Genomic DNA, 14,598 nt, shown 5'->3' on the forward strand with positions numbered 1-14,598 from the left:
GCACAGAGTACTATGTGAATGTGGACAAAGAAGAGGATTTCACAGAGAGTTTATATAGGTAGTTTTTACATCATAGCCATAAGGTAATCACTCAATGTTTCTGCAAGCTTAGATTCCTTTGAGACATCTCAGTTGATATATTATCTCTTCCACACATACCAGGAGCTCTCAGTCCCTGGCACCTCCTGTTTTGCAGGCCTATAGACAAGATGAGGAACAGAACATTTGTGCTGATAAAACACTGGCCTTGAATTTAGTTTGTGGTTTCTGTTGACGATTAGAAATGAATATACAGACAAAACATGCAGGCAAGGCCTTTCAACAGAAAAAAATTCCATTAAGCCACAAATGCTGAATTTTACTGCCTTATCTACATAGGAATCAGCTTATAGCTAGCTAATATTTTGTGTATGGGGTTGGCTTTGACTCACTAAATATGTCCCACCACTATCAAACTCACTCCTACGCCCTTGCTGTCAACATAGCTTCTCTAATCAGACTGTATGAAATAAATAAAGTATAAATGCTTGTCTGGGACCTTTTTTTCTGTTAATATGTACATCCTTACCAGGGTTACTAAGATAAAGACTCTTCCTGTGGTTCCCAAGGATCTCAGATGCTGTACGTATTTCCCCTACTTTCCTCTAGTTTGGTCAGAGGAGAATGAGGACTGGGCGTCTGAGGACTGTTTTGAGAAGCTGTAATCCAGGCATGTTAATCAGGCATGTCTCTCAAGGCCACAGCTGTGTGAACATCAGTGTTTTTCTTTCAACTGATCCTCCCTTTAAAACTAATGATGTGTGTCCTCGGTTCTGCACAACACAGACACAATTCACCCTAGCTGAATTGTAAAAAACAGTGGTACTATGATTTTTTACATTTGTAATGTATCTTAATATTTGCAAATTTGATCAAACAACCTTTGGCACTTAAATCATATTTGAAAATGGGTTAAATTAGATAAGAATGTACCTATTATTTTTTATTGTTATTTGCATTCAACCCCTGCATATTTAAGTGATTCTTCAATCAGCTATTACACAAACTCTTACTGGCTTGGATATAACAGAGATTCTGTTATTGTTCCAAATTTGGCTGCTCCAGTTAGAGGTAACCATAGCACATCAAATGATCTGCACAGTCCTGACAAAACCCTCCAATTCCACATATGCAAGGGCCCAGCATTACGAGAGCACTAAACAGCATAACACAAAGTAGCTGGTTAATGTACATGAGGAGAACACACTAAACTCCAAATCTAAACCAAAACTACATTATCAATATACAAGATATATATCCTTCTACAGTGAACATATTTTGCTTCACAACAAGGATATTTTGTTCATTATAACTTCTCTCTACACATTATTAAGGTGTATGATATCAGCAAAAAAAAAAAAAAGTGTGTGTATATATATATATATATATATATATACACACATACATATATATATATACATACACATACATACACACACACGGTCACATGCCTGTAGCCTGCTGAAAGGTTGTTGAGGGAAATTATATTTGATACTGCAACACCCTAAGTCAGAATGATTATGTCAATACATTTATAATTATTAAAGAAACAAGAAATCATATAGGATAGATATTGATGAGCTGTTTCAAATTCTCTAATATAGTTTTTTATTTTTTAAAACAAGGGAAAACGGACTGTTACAATTGTTCAGTAAATATTAGCATAAAACATTTAACACAGCTTTTGTATGATGGCTGAGATATAGAGCTCATGTTCATATTCTGTCAAGACTATACAGGGCCACATTAAATACATAGAAAGAACTTTAGGATCTCTTGTGAACAGAATATGAATAACTGACAATGTCCTGTTAAAAATCCAGCAGCAGATGTTCTCTTCCAATGCATCAGAAAGACAAGCTACAGTCTCAAAAGAAAAATTCTTTAAAGAATCTAAATAAAAAAATAATCCTGTAGAATGTTTATTTTCTAAAAACACTTAAGTATGCTTTCACTTTTAGTGCACGGACAAGATGCATTACAGGGAATACAACGGCGTGCAAAAGTTAAACCACTGAAATATGAAAAAAGTGAATTTTGCAAGACCAAACTTAGCCACTATTTGATCAAATTGATTTCAGTTATAGTGGTCTGAAAAAGCTGTTATATGATGTGCATTCCTGCTTCCAGCTCTGGCTCACATATGAGGCAGGATATGATGTGTATGCATAAATAGCTGTGTTATAAGCCTCTGTATTTCTTGTGGACGTATGCATGGGCAAATTCATCATCTCATAATTCCTGTCCCCAAACATCAGTCCTGTCATTTCTGACTCAACAAACATGGGATTATTTGTAGGCCAGTAATTCACATGTGTGACTCTATTTTCTTCTGTAAACCAGTCACATATATTGTTTATGACTGGTTGACTCTCCATCCTCAGTCGATCTGTTGGCCAGTTCCTAGAAGTGTTTGAACCAGAGGCCTCCTCCAAAAACAAAATGTTGTCCACATGTCCATGAGAGTTCTCAGAATCTTGATTTCTGTTCAAACTGCCTGTAAGACTTTGTTCTGAGTACATCACAGTGTCTGGAATGTGACTTTGATACGTATAGCCATATGTGCTTGGACCCATTTCTGCATCTGTATATCCAAGTGATTGTGTGTTGTCCTTGGAGTACAAATGTTCAGTAGGGTACAGGTCCATGTTCAGGAATGTTTCAGGGTCCTGATGTATGTGCTGATTTTCTGGGGTGCTGTATTCCTCTGAAAATGTTTCATTGTCTCTGTACAAGGCCTCAGGGGTCTGTTTTTCTATTTCAGGAGCCACTGATGTTGTCACAAGGGACATTCTATCCACAACTACAGGTCCTGCTTTGAGTGACAGATTAACCTTAAATACAGGGCTCTTGTGCTGGGTTTTCTTGCAACTGACTTTGGTCTTCCTTGACCTCTGTTGGCCAAGAAAAGGCTTTACAGCTGGGTCACCCACAGCTTCATTTGGCCTTTTGAGTATAACGCTGCGTCCTTTAAAGAGAAGAGAATCTGTCAGTGAAACAATGATTCACATGTGATGAAGTCTAATGTAGAAATTTTAATCACCTGAACACATTCTGTTCCCTTGCAAAGAAATGTTTGGTTTTAGTTCATCAGCAGACCCACAGTTTAACATCTTTATACCTTGAGAGAGGGAGGGAGAGAGAAAACGAATGAAAAAACTGAGTGAGGAGTGGAGGAATGTCAATGAAATTCTCTGGAGATTTTTCTGGACCCATGAATTAAAATCCAATCTCTCTTAGTGTGCTATACTTACACCAATGATAATCTCTGTCCATTACCTCACTGAAGAGACATGCTGATAACCTCATCACCTAAAGAACAATATGTCATTAACACATCAGAAATGTTTCATAAATAATACTGGTGGAAGGTTTCATTCTGTTTTATCCTAAGTCATAATATTAGATTATTAAATTGTATAAATGTGTTTGTTTACTCTTGCTAAGATACACATATGTCAATACCATGTATTAATAAAAACATTTACTAGGCATAGGCTCAATTATTCAAAGCCAGAATATGACAGCAAGTAAAATGAATATTTGGCTTCAAAATCAGTAGCTGGGGTTTCAAGGGCATAGAGGACATAGCAGTCCTCTTGACCTGCATTCAGTGCCCCTGTATGGTTCCTCAAGAAAATATCTGTACCAAAAATGCTTCTAAACCCATGTCTTAAAGTACAAAGAATCAAATACTCTTTTTTTTCGTCTTTCAGGTGTTCCCGTCCGGGGTCGCCACAGTGGATCAACCGCGATCCGCACCATTGATCTGGCACAGTTTTTACCCCAGATGCCCTTCCTGATGCAACCCTCCCTATTTATCCAGGCTTTGGGACCGGTACTACAATGCAATGGATTCCAGTGGCTAGTTACACACACTCACACCTATGGACAATCTTCCAAGTAGCCAATCCACCTACCAACGTGTGTTTTTGGACTGTGGGAGGAAACCGGAGCACCCGGAGGAAACCTACGTAGACACTAGAACACACAAAACTCCTCAGTCACTAGATTCTTGTGCTGCTTAAAACTATTAAATCTTAATGAATTGCATCTTTAAATTATATTAACTTGAACTTTTTCAGCCTCAGCTATTGGAATTAAGATAAATATTCACTTTAATATTTAAATATTTAATAATATTTGCATTATTTAACATTTATTGTACACTGGCTTAAAAAGACGTATACCTAGGCTTCCTAGACTAGCCCAGTACTTTACATACACCTAAACATTTACTGTATCATGCATCTCATAACATGTAACATTAACAAGAACACACACTGGCACCTTTATTTGTCCTCTCCCTTCTGTTTGTTCCAGCTGCATGGCTATAACATGCAGATCTTTGGTTATGTCCATGTCCAACAAGAGGTGAGGATGATGGAAACTCTACAAACACAAACAATCCATTCTTCAATTATGTTGAACGATTCATTTTCCTCCAACATTTAATACATACTCCTGTTCCAATTATACATTATACACTTCTCTTTGTTTCACTTACAGGTGAACACTGAACGTATTAGTGAAGACAAGCTCATGAGGAATATTCTATTGTGTGTGCATTCTACTGTGTTCTCATTGACATTGAAAATCACTCACAATGTAGCTGAGCTGGTGCTGAGGGCTGGTCAGGTGGTAGATAATTTCATGCTGCATTATCTTCAGAGAACATGTACAGCACAGGTAACAAAAGCAAGGTGGATCTCCATCTACACTCTGACACTTAATGACAGCCTGAAGACCTGGCACAAGCAGCAACACAATCACAAATGTTTTCTGATGTATATTTACCAAAGCAACCAAAGAATTATTTCTTTACAAGACAAAAATGCAGCAGAACAATCAGGTTTGCATTTTAAAGATGCAGACCAATGCCCCAAGACATGCATCATTTTCATATTTTGGTTTAAATTTGGAGTTCCAGAATCCTAAACACTATGAATACAACATATTTTCTGTTGATTTCTTGCTATGATCCTGTCTAGTTTTGAATGCAGTGGTTAGAGAAATCATGTGGCAAATTGTCTAAACTAATAGTGTGCTAAAACCAAATAATTGAAAATAAATGCAAGTCTTTGTTTCCTGTCTTTGCCTACCAGATTAGCTTTATTGTTGTGAAATGACAGAGACAGACAACGCTAATGACTGATTTGCCGTTTGACAATACAAGTTTGAAAAAAGGTAAATGTTTAAAAAATAATGTTTGCAGCAATTTGTTGTTTAAAATGCATGCAAAACCATGTTATTGGCCTTTGCGTTATTTTGTAATGAGAAAGAAAACATGACACAACACAATGCTTAATCAATATTATTAAATCACATACTGTAAAAATAATTACAAAACTAATCATGCAAAGGAGGGTCCTTACCAATGAAACTTACCAATCAATGGCATTTTCCCACTGTACATTTCTGGGGTCTCTGCAGAAAGTTTTGATGAGTGGTCAGTACCAATTTGTGAAATGCTTTGAATTTCTTCATACTGACTCAGTGTAGCAGGGTATCTGCTTTCAAACCCAAAAGAAGTTTGTTCAGCTGTGATTTGCTTCTGTTGTGATCTTTCTAGTTTTAATACAAAATACAAAGGAAGTAAATATGATCAATAAATTAGGGTATACATGTTCACATATGTATTACATAACAACATTACAACCTTAGCTACTGTTTCACAGCCAACCTGCATTCCTGAATAGTTCCTGTATACAGATGTCATCTTGGCGTATGTCCTGATGCAGAGGGACAGCTGGTGTCATATTTATTGCTACACTCTGAGTTCTCATGAGCTCTAATGTATTATTTATCTCTTGTCTACTCTCCAGAAAGTTGTGTTCTTCATTTGTTTGTAGGTTAATAGTCATAGTCTGTGAACTTTTTTGAAAGTTGGCCACACGCTGGCGTTTTGTGGTTTGTTCGGTGTTCTGTGACAACTGTTCAGTTCCAAAACATCTGCTTGGCCCTGTGGCTTTATTCCTATTTATTGCTATATTTCCTTGCAAAAAATCATTTTGCCCTGGGTCTCTGATAGAACTCCACCTTTTAGATGCCCTTGGAGAAATGCCTGTGCTGAAGTCTCTGAGTGGGCTCTTTGGGCTGGTGAGACCTGGGAATACAGAAGGAATTGTTTTGGATTGGATTATGGTTCTAAACGAACTCTGTACTGCAGTGTCTCTGTTTAGATGGAGAATTTCTGCTTGCAGCTGACACTTCAGTGGACTCTGTATTTCTTTTTTGGGTAATGTTCTGCTGGTTTGTGATAGGGCCTGTCTGGGGTGGTCATTCCTTGAACCTCTTGATGAAGAACTTGAACTGAGACCTGCGCTGGGACTCTTTTCAGCTGGACTCAAAGCATGAATATTATCACCTTTATTACAGAAAAAATAAAATAGTGATTTGTGGATTAGCACATGTGCATATGATCTCGCAAATAATGAAAATAAAAATAAATAATGCTGTCCATACATTGTGCATGTTTGTGGCAAAAATTTGATTGGAGCTCACTGCTGTATCTCTGTATCAGCTCTTTCACCTGAGCAATAACTGAGAACAAGTTAAATAAAATGTAAAGAAAAAGCAAAATGAGTAAAAAGCAGAGAAGTAGTGAGAAACAATGCTTGGGGGTGGGGGGGCAAAGTTCCAACAGTAACAAAACAGATAAATAGACACCATCCATAACAGGCCTTGATATGATCTCCTTGTAGATGATTTCATCCAGCTGTAGCACCTTAACAGAACAAAACAGAAGTACAGGGGACACCTCATTATGAAAGAACGTCACATGGTATCCTATGCTCCAAAATACATTTTTATATTCCAACTGCACATTCATTATGTACCTGTACGTTTCCTGTTCCCTCCTTCTTTTCAACAGCTTTTGCCAGCTCCATCAGATGCCAAGCCTTGGAAGTCAGATCTGCCTCAGCCTTCAGTCTGTACACATGATGTGATTTCTGTCCCTCAACAGAAATGGGAAAATGTTTTTGGAAGACCTTTAAACATACTACGACAATGCTGAATAATACCAACTGGTTAATATTCACAGGTGGTTACTGTGGGATTTATTTTATTTTTCTTTATTTTTGTTGTTTTCGTTCTGTGCTCTATGTCTTATTGTTTTGTGTTTTACATTTACATTTATGCATTTGGCAGACGCTTTTATCCAAAGCGACTTACAAAAGAGGATCTAACATTCAAACTACAGCACAATTTATACAAAGTACCTTACATAGAGTGCAATATGCCAGGAAGTAATAAGTGCATTAAAGAAAGACTTTCAGTGCAAGAGATACTCTCGGAAGAGCTGGGTCTTCAAGGATTTCTTGAATGCGGAGAGGGTTTCTGTTGCTCTGATAGTGCTTGGAAGCTCGTTCCACCAGTGTGGTACCAGAGAAGAGAATAGCCTCGACTGACCTGTACGGGGTGTTGGCCGTGTTAGTTGGCGCTCCTTTGAGGAATGGAGAGGGCGGGCGCTAACATATGGTTTTAAGAGTCTATTGAGGTAGATGGGAGCAGAGCCAGTGAATATTCTGAAGGCCATCATTAGTGATTTAAATTTGATGCGAGCAGCTTAGGGTAGCCAATACAGCTCAACTAATAGGGGTGTGACATGTGCTCTTTTAGGCTGGTTGAAAACCAGGCATGCTGCAGCATTCTGGAGAAGATGGAGAAGATTAAAGGAGAGGTATGTCTTGCTGCTATGCAAACTATATAAATATAGTTGGTATCAGTCTACTCCAATCTCAGTCCCAATCAGTTACAGCAAAGTGGCCATTTATATTTTGTGCTGTGTTATGGTACACTTCCCTTTAGGCTATGCTGGAACCAAGCAACCCTCTTGGACATTGTTGTAAATTACCTTTAGAAGCTAAAAGCAGTCTTGTGACATGACATTTGCTATTTGGAATCAATTTATTTAAACACAAGAACACAGAGTAATGTGTTCACAGAGTAATATCATCCTGACTTTAATGCATTGTTTCCTACCGAGTTAACAGCCAATGAGTCATACCAAGGAAAATTTCAGAATGTACCCCACCCCCCCACCCACTTCACCCCTGTTTATAATGGCTTACAATGTAGTTGTATCTGTGAAGGCTGCCCATGATATGGGTTTTAATGTCCGTCTTGTTGATTATGAGAGTACAGACCTCACAGAGGTACACTGGAGGTTTACCATCTGTACACAACTCAATAACAGACCCGAGGCCTGAAATATAAGCACAACAAAAACAAACATTTAAGTAAAACCTTACAGAATAAATGCAGTTAATAATTCCATGTAAAAGCATGGGAAGCACAGGGACTCATTACCTATAATAGGTTGTACTCTGCTATGGTTGCATAAGTATGATTGCATGGAGTTAAAGAGGTGACTGTGGCCATCTAAAAATCACAAAAACAGACACATCAGAATGAACCACAGAATGAAAACAATTAAAAATTTGCCTGTAATTAAGAATGGAATGGTAACTGTGTATGTTGTTTTTCATTAATTCGTGTTTCAGAAAGAAAAAAATGGCTTACACACTGGAATTCTGCCAGACTGCATGGTTAAGACGTTAACTGAGGGAAACATAAAATAATAAAATTACTGATCAGAAACAGCGGGGGGTTGTTTTCATCAACTAGTATCCTTTTAACTGTAACATACTGGGTTGACTCTGAAAGTTAAATTAAACACAGTTAGGAATGCACAATACATTTGGTATTGCTCTTTTCAGTAAGTAAATTCAAATTCAAAGCACAGTTTTAAAACATAAAACAGTTTGTTCACAAATACAGATTAAAATGGAAGAAAAACATGTTTCATCTCTGGTATGACAGTATTCCATCTGTCCATCCTAAGGAAATAAATCAAACTGTTTTTTTCTGCGTAACTCAAAAATTTCTAATAGTTTCAGGCTTGCTGCTCCACCCTCTTCCTTGGAGTCTGGAATCTGAAATATAGTGTAGGTGCCTGTGTCCTTTTAACAGGCCTTCTCCAAAAAGAATAAAAAAAAAAATAAAAATAAAAATAAAAAAAAAAATATATATATATATATATATATATATATATATATATATATATATATATATATATATATATATATATATATATATTTTATACGAACATAAACCTAGGACACTAAAACCTGACTTCCAATATTTATTCAAACTGTATAAGGTCCAGACAGTCTGTGCTTTCCTTATCTATTTTGTTGCCATTAATGGATCACATAGTTATGACCCAAGGCTTTTTATACCCATGTCTGTGAAAAATGACACATTGTATTCTGTCATAGACATAATGGCAAACTTAATGGTTGTGTGGTCTATATAGGTCAATGTTTAGAGGAGTGAGGTACAATCCAACCAAATAAAGGCATTACTTTTTCAAAAAAATGACTGAAGACTTAACACAAAATCGCATAATGTTCAAACAGGCAACATATTGATACAGGACCCTGTATGTGAATGAAACCATACACACAATTTTTTGCATGGTTCTCAGCTCTTCATTTTCATAGCCAGGACGGTTGTATGTGCACTGTGGAAACTCTGGCCCGGGCCAATTTTTGTTTTGCTGTCCCCATCTTGCATACACAGCTTTGTGTATGCAACATGGCAGAATGCAGCAGAAAGTGATTGTCCAAAAAAAAAAAAGAAAAAAGAAAAAAAAAAAAAATCAACACTTACCAAATCAAAAAAAAAAAAAAAAAAAAAGGATGGAGGACACAACATTGTTTTCACACCTGAAAGCCCAGAATAGGTTCCAAACCAAAGTTTGCGTTTTTTGTAACATTATATACATTTGATTTGGTAAGTGTTGATGTTGCACTGCAATTTAGTGATTGAACCTTTGTTGTTAAATGTGTTTATTTACCAGCTTCATATTTGCATATTCAGTTCCACCTTAAATTCCTGAACTTGATGTACTGTGTCACACCAAATCACACCTGCCTGAAGTTTACTTTTTATACCAGTGTCTATATCAGTGCCTTTCTCTGAAAAAAATTTTTTTTACTAGTGTTGTCAATGAATTTAAATATGTAATCATGTTAATCACAATTATATTCTCTGATTAATCATGATTAATCCCAAGTTAAAATATCAGTATTTTTTTGTTTTTCTGTGTAGTTTCAATGATATTAGAATTAGAATCTCTTAATTTGCTGCGTAAATGTTTGGGGACAGAGGTTACAGCAAACACAATTAAAACTCAGACCTAAGCTTTAATTGAGAAAACTGCAGCATGCAGCTCACAGCTCACACAATAAACATCTCCATGTTTCAGCTTCAAAAACTTTAGAAAAGATAAAATGTGGATTAAGCCAGGCACGAGGGGGGAGGGGAGAAAAGGGCCAAACTTCTCGCAGGAACTGTTTGTACACGTGTCTGAGAGCGAGAGATAGTAAGAGTGAGAGTTATTTGGGATTTATTCCATATTTTAGCATAAAAATATTATAATCTTCATTCTGAACTCAACAGTAGCAATGTTGTGTTTACATCACTGGGCTCTGTTAAACACAAGTGAATTTATACATTTAGTTATAAATTTAGTAAAAAAAAGAAATGAATGTATTAAAGTTTGCAGATTAATCACATGCAGTCTGTAAATCGCCTGGTTACATCCATCTCTGCCAAACTATACATGTGTTTTCACACTGCACCGAATAAAAAAAAAAAACATGGTTCAGTTTGATCCAGACTGTGACCATCTTCTTTTTGTTTGGTCTGGGGCATCTTTCACACCTGAAATTTTAGCATGTTTTGTCATTGTTGAGCACCAGTGTTCTCCTTTGCTCAATCGGAGAGGGCATGGCAGAATATAAATTGCATGGTTTCGCCTAAGAAGGTTTTGGTTTTCTAGTATGACATCTACTGTCATAATATCTTATATAGCACCGTTATGTTATCTGGCTATAACTCGTGAATCCTGCTTTGTGGAAGAATCATTTATTCCCAATACTGTAGAAAAATCTGAGATGTTATTGTCTTGTAAAATTTATTTTTTATTTATTATTATTATTATTTTTTTTTTTTAAACAATGGCATTTATCACATCTGTTTATCTTCAGTACTGTGTTGACTTCACAGTAGCAGAATTTACAAAAATAGGAAAAATAATATTTATCTTCACATATACCTGGACGACTTCTTATGGGCCATATGGGCCATCACTTCCAAAAGAGGTGAAGATGTGGCCAATCTGTAGTGCACTCTGTAGCTATGTACAATTCAGCTGCTAATATATCCCTCATCCAAAACACCAGAAACCGACTGAAAATGCACAATGTTTAAAATCATTGTATCAGCAGATTTAACCATTTTAACCTTTAACCTAATTCGCGAACCTACATGAAAATAAATGGTATATTAAGCGCGGACAAACCATAAAACGTGTAAACTTAAATGAGTCAGTTAGCTAGGTACATATCAAACTGATCAGAGTACCTTGTAAAAGTGAAAATAAGCACCAAAACTTTACCAGTAATTTCTGACCAATGACGACACTGACTAGAAACGAATCATGAACTGCTGAAAAAATTGGAGAGAATCCATACAGAGATTTAATTACCTGTTGTTCACGCGCTGATGAGGTTTAATCCTGTGTTTGTGTGCAGGATAGGTCTGTGTGAATCTTCACGTAGAAGGCACGCACACACGCACACGCACACGCGCGTCAAATGACGGAGGTAAAAGAGCTTGTGGAATGTCAGCATTATTAATACAATATCCTCAATATTCAGCATAGAATCGAAGCAGACATAACTTTATTGACGATAATCTGTTTTTATAGCTTCCTTAACCCTGATACACTTTTGAAATTTGAAATTTAAAAAAATTGAAAGCCCGAGATAATTATTTTGTAAAACTTGGCTGGAAAATTACAAAAAAAAAAAAAAACATTGTTAATGAAATAACAAATAATGACTATTCAGCAACCTAAAAAAATAATGTCGTCTGGAAATAATGATTAAGGGGTGTAACGTATTTGGGAGGACAAGGAGAAGCAAGGTTTTAGTCAAGAGATTGTCAAAGGCTGTGAGGAAACATAATGGAAAGAAAAATGAGTTTGGGAAAGAGTAAAATGACAATGAGAATAGATAAGAACCTTTTCTAAAACGCACACTTACTTTCTTTTGAACTTAATAGTGTCCAGTAAACAATGTCTGACCAGGAAGCTAACCGGAAGTGGAAGTGCTTATATGTACATGGGGAATAGGGTACCTTTTGGTTGTAGTGGGATCCATCTTAGCCTATGGAGTGTGTGAAAAAGACGGGGAAATATTCTTATCACCCCTAAAAACTGTATAAAAATGAGAGCTTTACAAATGCTTTTTTTGTATGGCTTCCTAGTGAGGTATATTTTATACATATGGTATAAATGTGCAGCATTAAGAGAGGTTCACTGTTCTGAGTTTATACGTATGTTCTGTGTCTGTGCTCCAAAGAGGGAAATGTTTATGATAAGCTGCCAGTAAGGACAGGATACTATAATTCTTTTTTTTCTCTCTCAGTCCCTTGAATGTGCAAATGTAAACCAAACTTCATATTCACTATATTTGGAAGGGTAAAGAATCATATATATTGGAGTGCTAGCCAAAAGCCGGGGAGAGGGAACAGCGCACAGAATCGAACACCTCTCTCACGGGATCCTTAAGAACCCGTAAGATACTGTTTCTGTAAATAAAAATGTATTTACACCTTTAAACATGTTTGCAGAGATTATTTTCCATCACCTGTTTTCACAATACAGTAAATAAACAACACTAGACCTACCCAGATTAATGTGTCTATATCTGAACCTGCTTTCATGAATACTTTTGGTATCACTTTCTAGAATTACCTGGGTTGATGTAGCTATACTTTAACCTGTTTAAAAAAAGAATAAAACCTGTTCTTTTTTAACCTGAAACCTGTGTCTGTGAACTCTTTTTAAAATGTTTTTTTTTTTTAATTAGATAAATAAGTCAGTAGTTTAAGGCACATGGCCTTTTCGACAGGACATCACTCATGTCACACAGACCCCCCACATATTTGTTTTTTTACAATTTGGTTGTCTCAAGCCTAGTGGATTTTCTATTGTAGTTTATTTCTTAGCAATGATGTGTAGAAAATGATGAAGAAAAATGTCTTGAGTGATAATTTATATTTTATTACACAAAAGAACAGCATCTAACAAGCTTCCTATAGAGCTTGTGGAATGTACTGTGCATGAAAATGTGCCACGGTGTACATATGTTGTTGGGGGTGTGCAGCACCTAAGAATGCCTAACTGTTTTAGGTCTCCACATATAGTTTCTGAGTGCTTGGAAATGGAAGGTTAAGTACAATATATCTTTCTGGAGGTCAGATATAAGGTCCCCCAGCTCTTTCTCTCCACCTACAGATGGATCTCTTACCTACAGATATGTTATTTTAAACAAGAGGCCCATGCTTTAACCTTGTTTGGACTGAGAGCAGCCTATATAAGTGGGTAGTTTGAACAAAGAGAGAGACACGATTTGGCATACTCTCTCTACAGGTTCTTTTGAGCTTGTAAAGACGCTGTTCGTTTGTGTAATAAGTAAAAATGTATTTGCAACACAAGACATGTCTGCGGAAAATCTTTGCCTTTAAAACACCACTCCAGAAGAAATACACAACACTTGGAGAGAGTTGGCCAATTCTTTCTCTCTCCTCTGACACGCAGACCCACACTTATATACTTTTTAAAGTCCCTGTTATGTCAATTGTCACCAGGAAGGAAGGCTGAGTTGCAAAATTATTCTCAGTCCAGAGGAGAAATCAGTGTAATAAAAGCACAGAGTCAAGTATTCACTTCAATATCTTGTTTATTTAGACATTCACAGCAGTATTTATACGGCACTTGTCATGTACACTTTTCCTGTTACCATTACATCATTGCCTAAACCCTGACATTCCCTAACCGGCACATTATGCCATGCGTATTTCTGTTATCTTATTTTTCCTTGTCAGCATAATGTTTGCAGACAGCTAGGTCAAGTTTTCCATTAGGATGTTGTTCAACATATATATTAGACTTCTCTAATCTATCTAGAGATCTTACTTCTCTAATTTAACTACTGAAGTGCAATCTTAAGCACTTTCCTTCCCCACTCCAGGGTCATGTCATGAGTACATCGTGTAATAAGCACTTTAAGCACACCTCTTTACCTTAGTGAAGGTGACAGAATGCTTAATAGTTTCGCTGCTGTAACTACCACGAGACAATTTGGCAACATAGGAAAATATGCAAAGGGAATACACGGTCCATCTAAGGCCTGTCATACTCTGTTTTGAAAACACAGCCAGCTTTACGTCAAGCAATGCGCTCAGCATCAGAGTACTGAAAAGCGAGTTCAATGAGAGAGACGGGTTGGGCGTTTGGAACACAGGCATTCTGTACGAGAGAAAATAATGGGTCATTTTGAGCGGCAGGCTTGGCTGCTGCATCTGTGAGGGCATTGCTCCTAGCAACCTCTGAAATATCTTTAAGGGTGAGCCTGACACTTAATCACAGCAACAGCTTTGGGCAAATGAATTGCTTTCAATCAAACCACCAGTAAAATG

General features: G+C 36.8%; 1 protein-coding gene across 1 annotated transcript; it reads right to left on the minus strand.

Annotated features, from left to right (window-relative positions):
- Positions 1 to 1,615: 1,615 nt before the first annotated feature.
- LOC136699211 (uncharacterized) lies at positions 1,616 to 12,197 on the minus strand. The gene is made up of 13 exons (XM_066673732.1): positions 12,159 to 12,197; positions 8,566 to 8,604; positions 8,353 to 8,424; positions 8,115 to 8,248; positions 6,879 to 6,998; positions 6,505 to 6,766; positions 5,723 to 6,406; positions 5,428 to 5,607; positions 4,645 to 4,787; positions 4,330 to 4,431; positions 3,294 to 3,351; positions 3,083 to 3,160; positions 1,616 to 3,007 (listed from the first exon to the last, which is right to left on the minus strand). Exons 2-13 carry the CDS (start codon positions 8,588 to 8,590, stop codon positions 2,121 to 2,123), a joined length of 2,745 nt encoding a protein of 914 aa, XP_066529829.1. The 5' UTR covers positions 8,591 to 8,604; positions 12,159 to 12,197; the 3' UTR covers positions 1,616 to 2,120.
- Positions 12,198 to 14,598: the final 2,401 nt, after the last annotated feature.

Source organism: Hoplias malabaricus, chromosome 6 (assembly GCF_029633855.1).
Source record: "Hoplias malabaricus isolate fHopMal1 chromosome 6, fHopMal1.hap1, whole genome shotgun sequence".
Classification (NCBI taxonomy): Eukaryota; Metazoa; Chordata; class Actinopteri; order Characiformes; family Erythrinidae; genus Hoplias; species Hoplias malabaricus.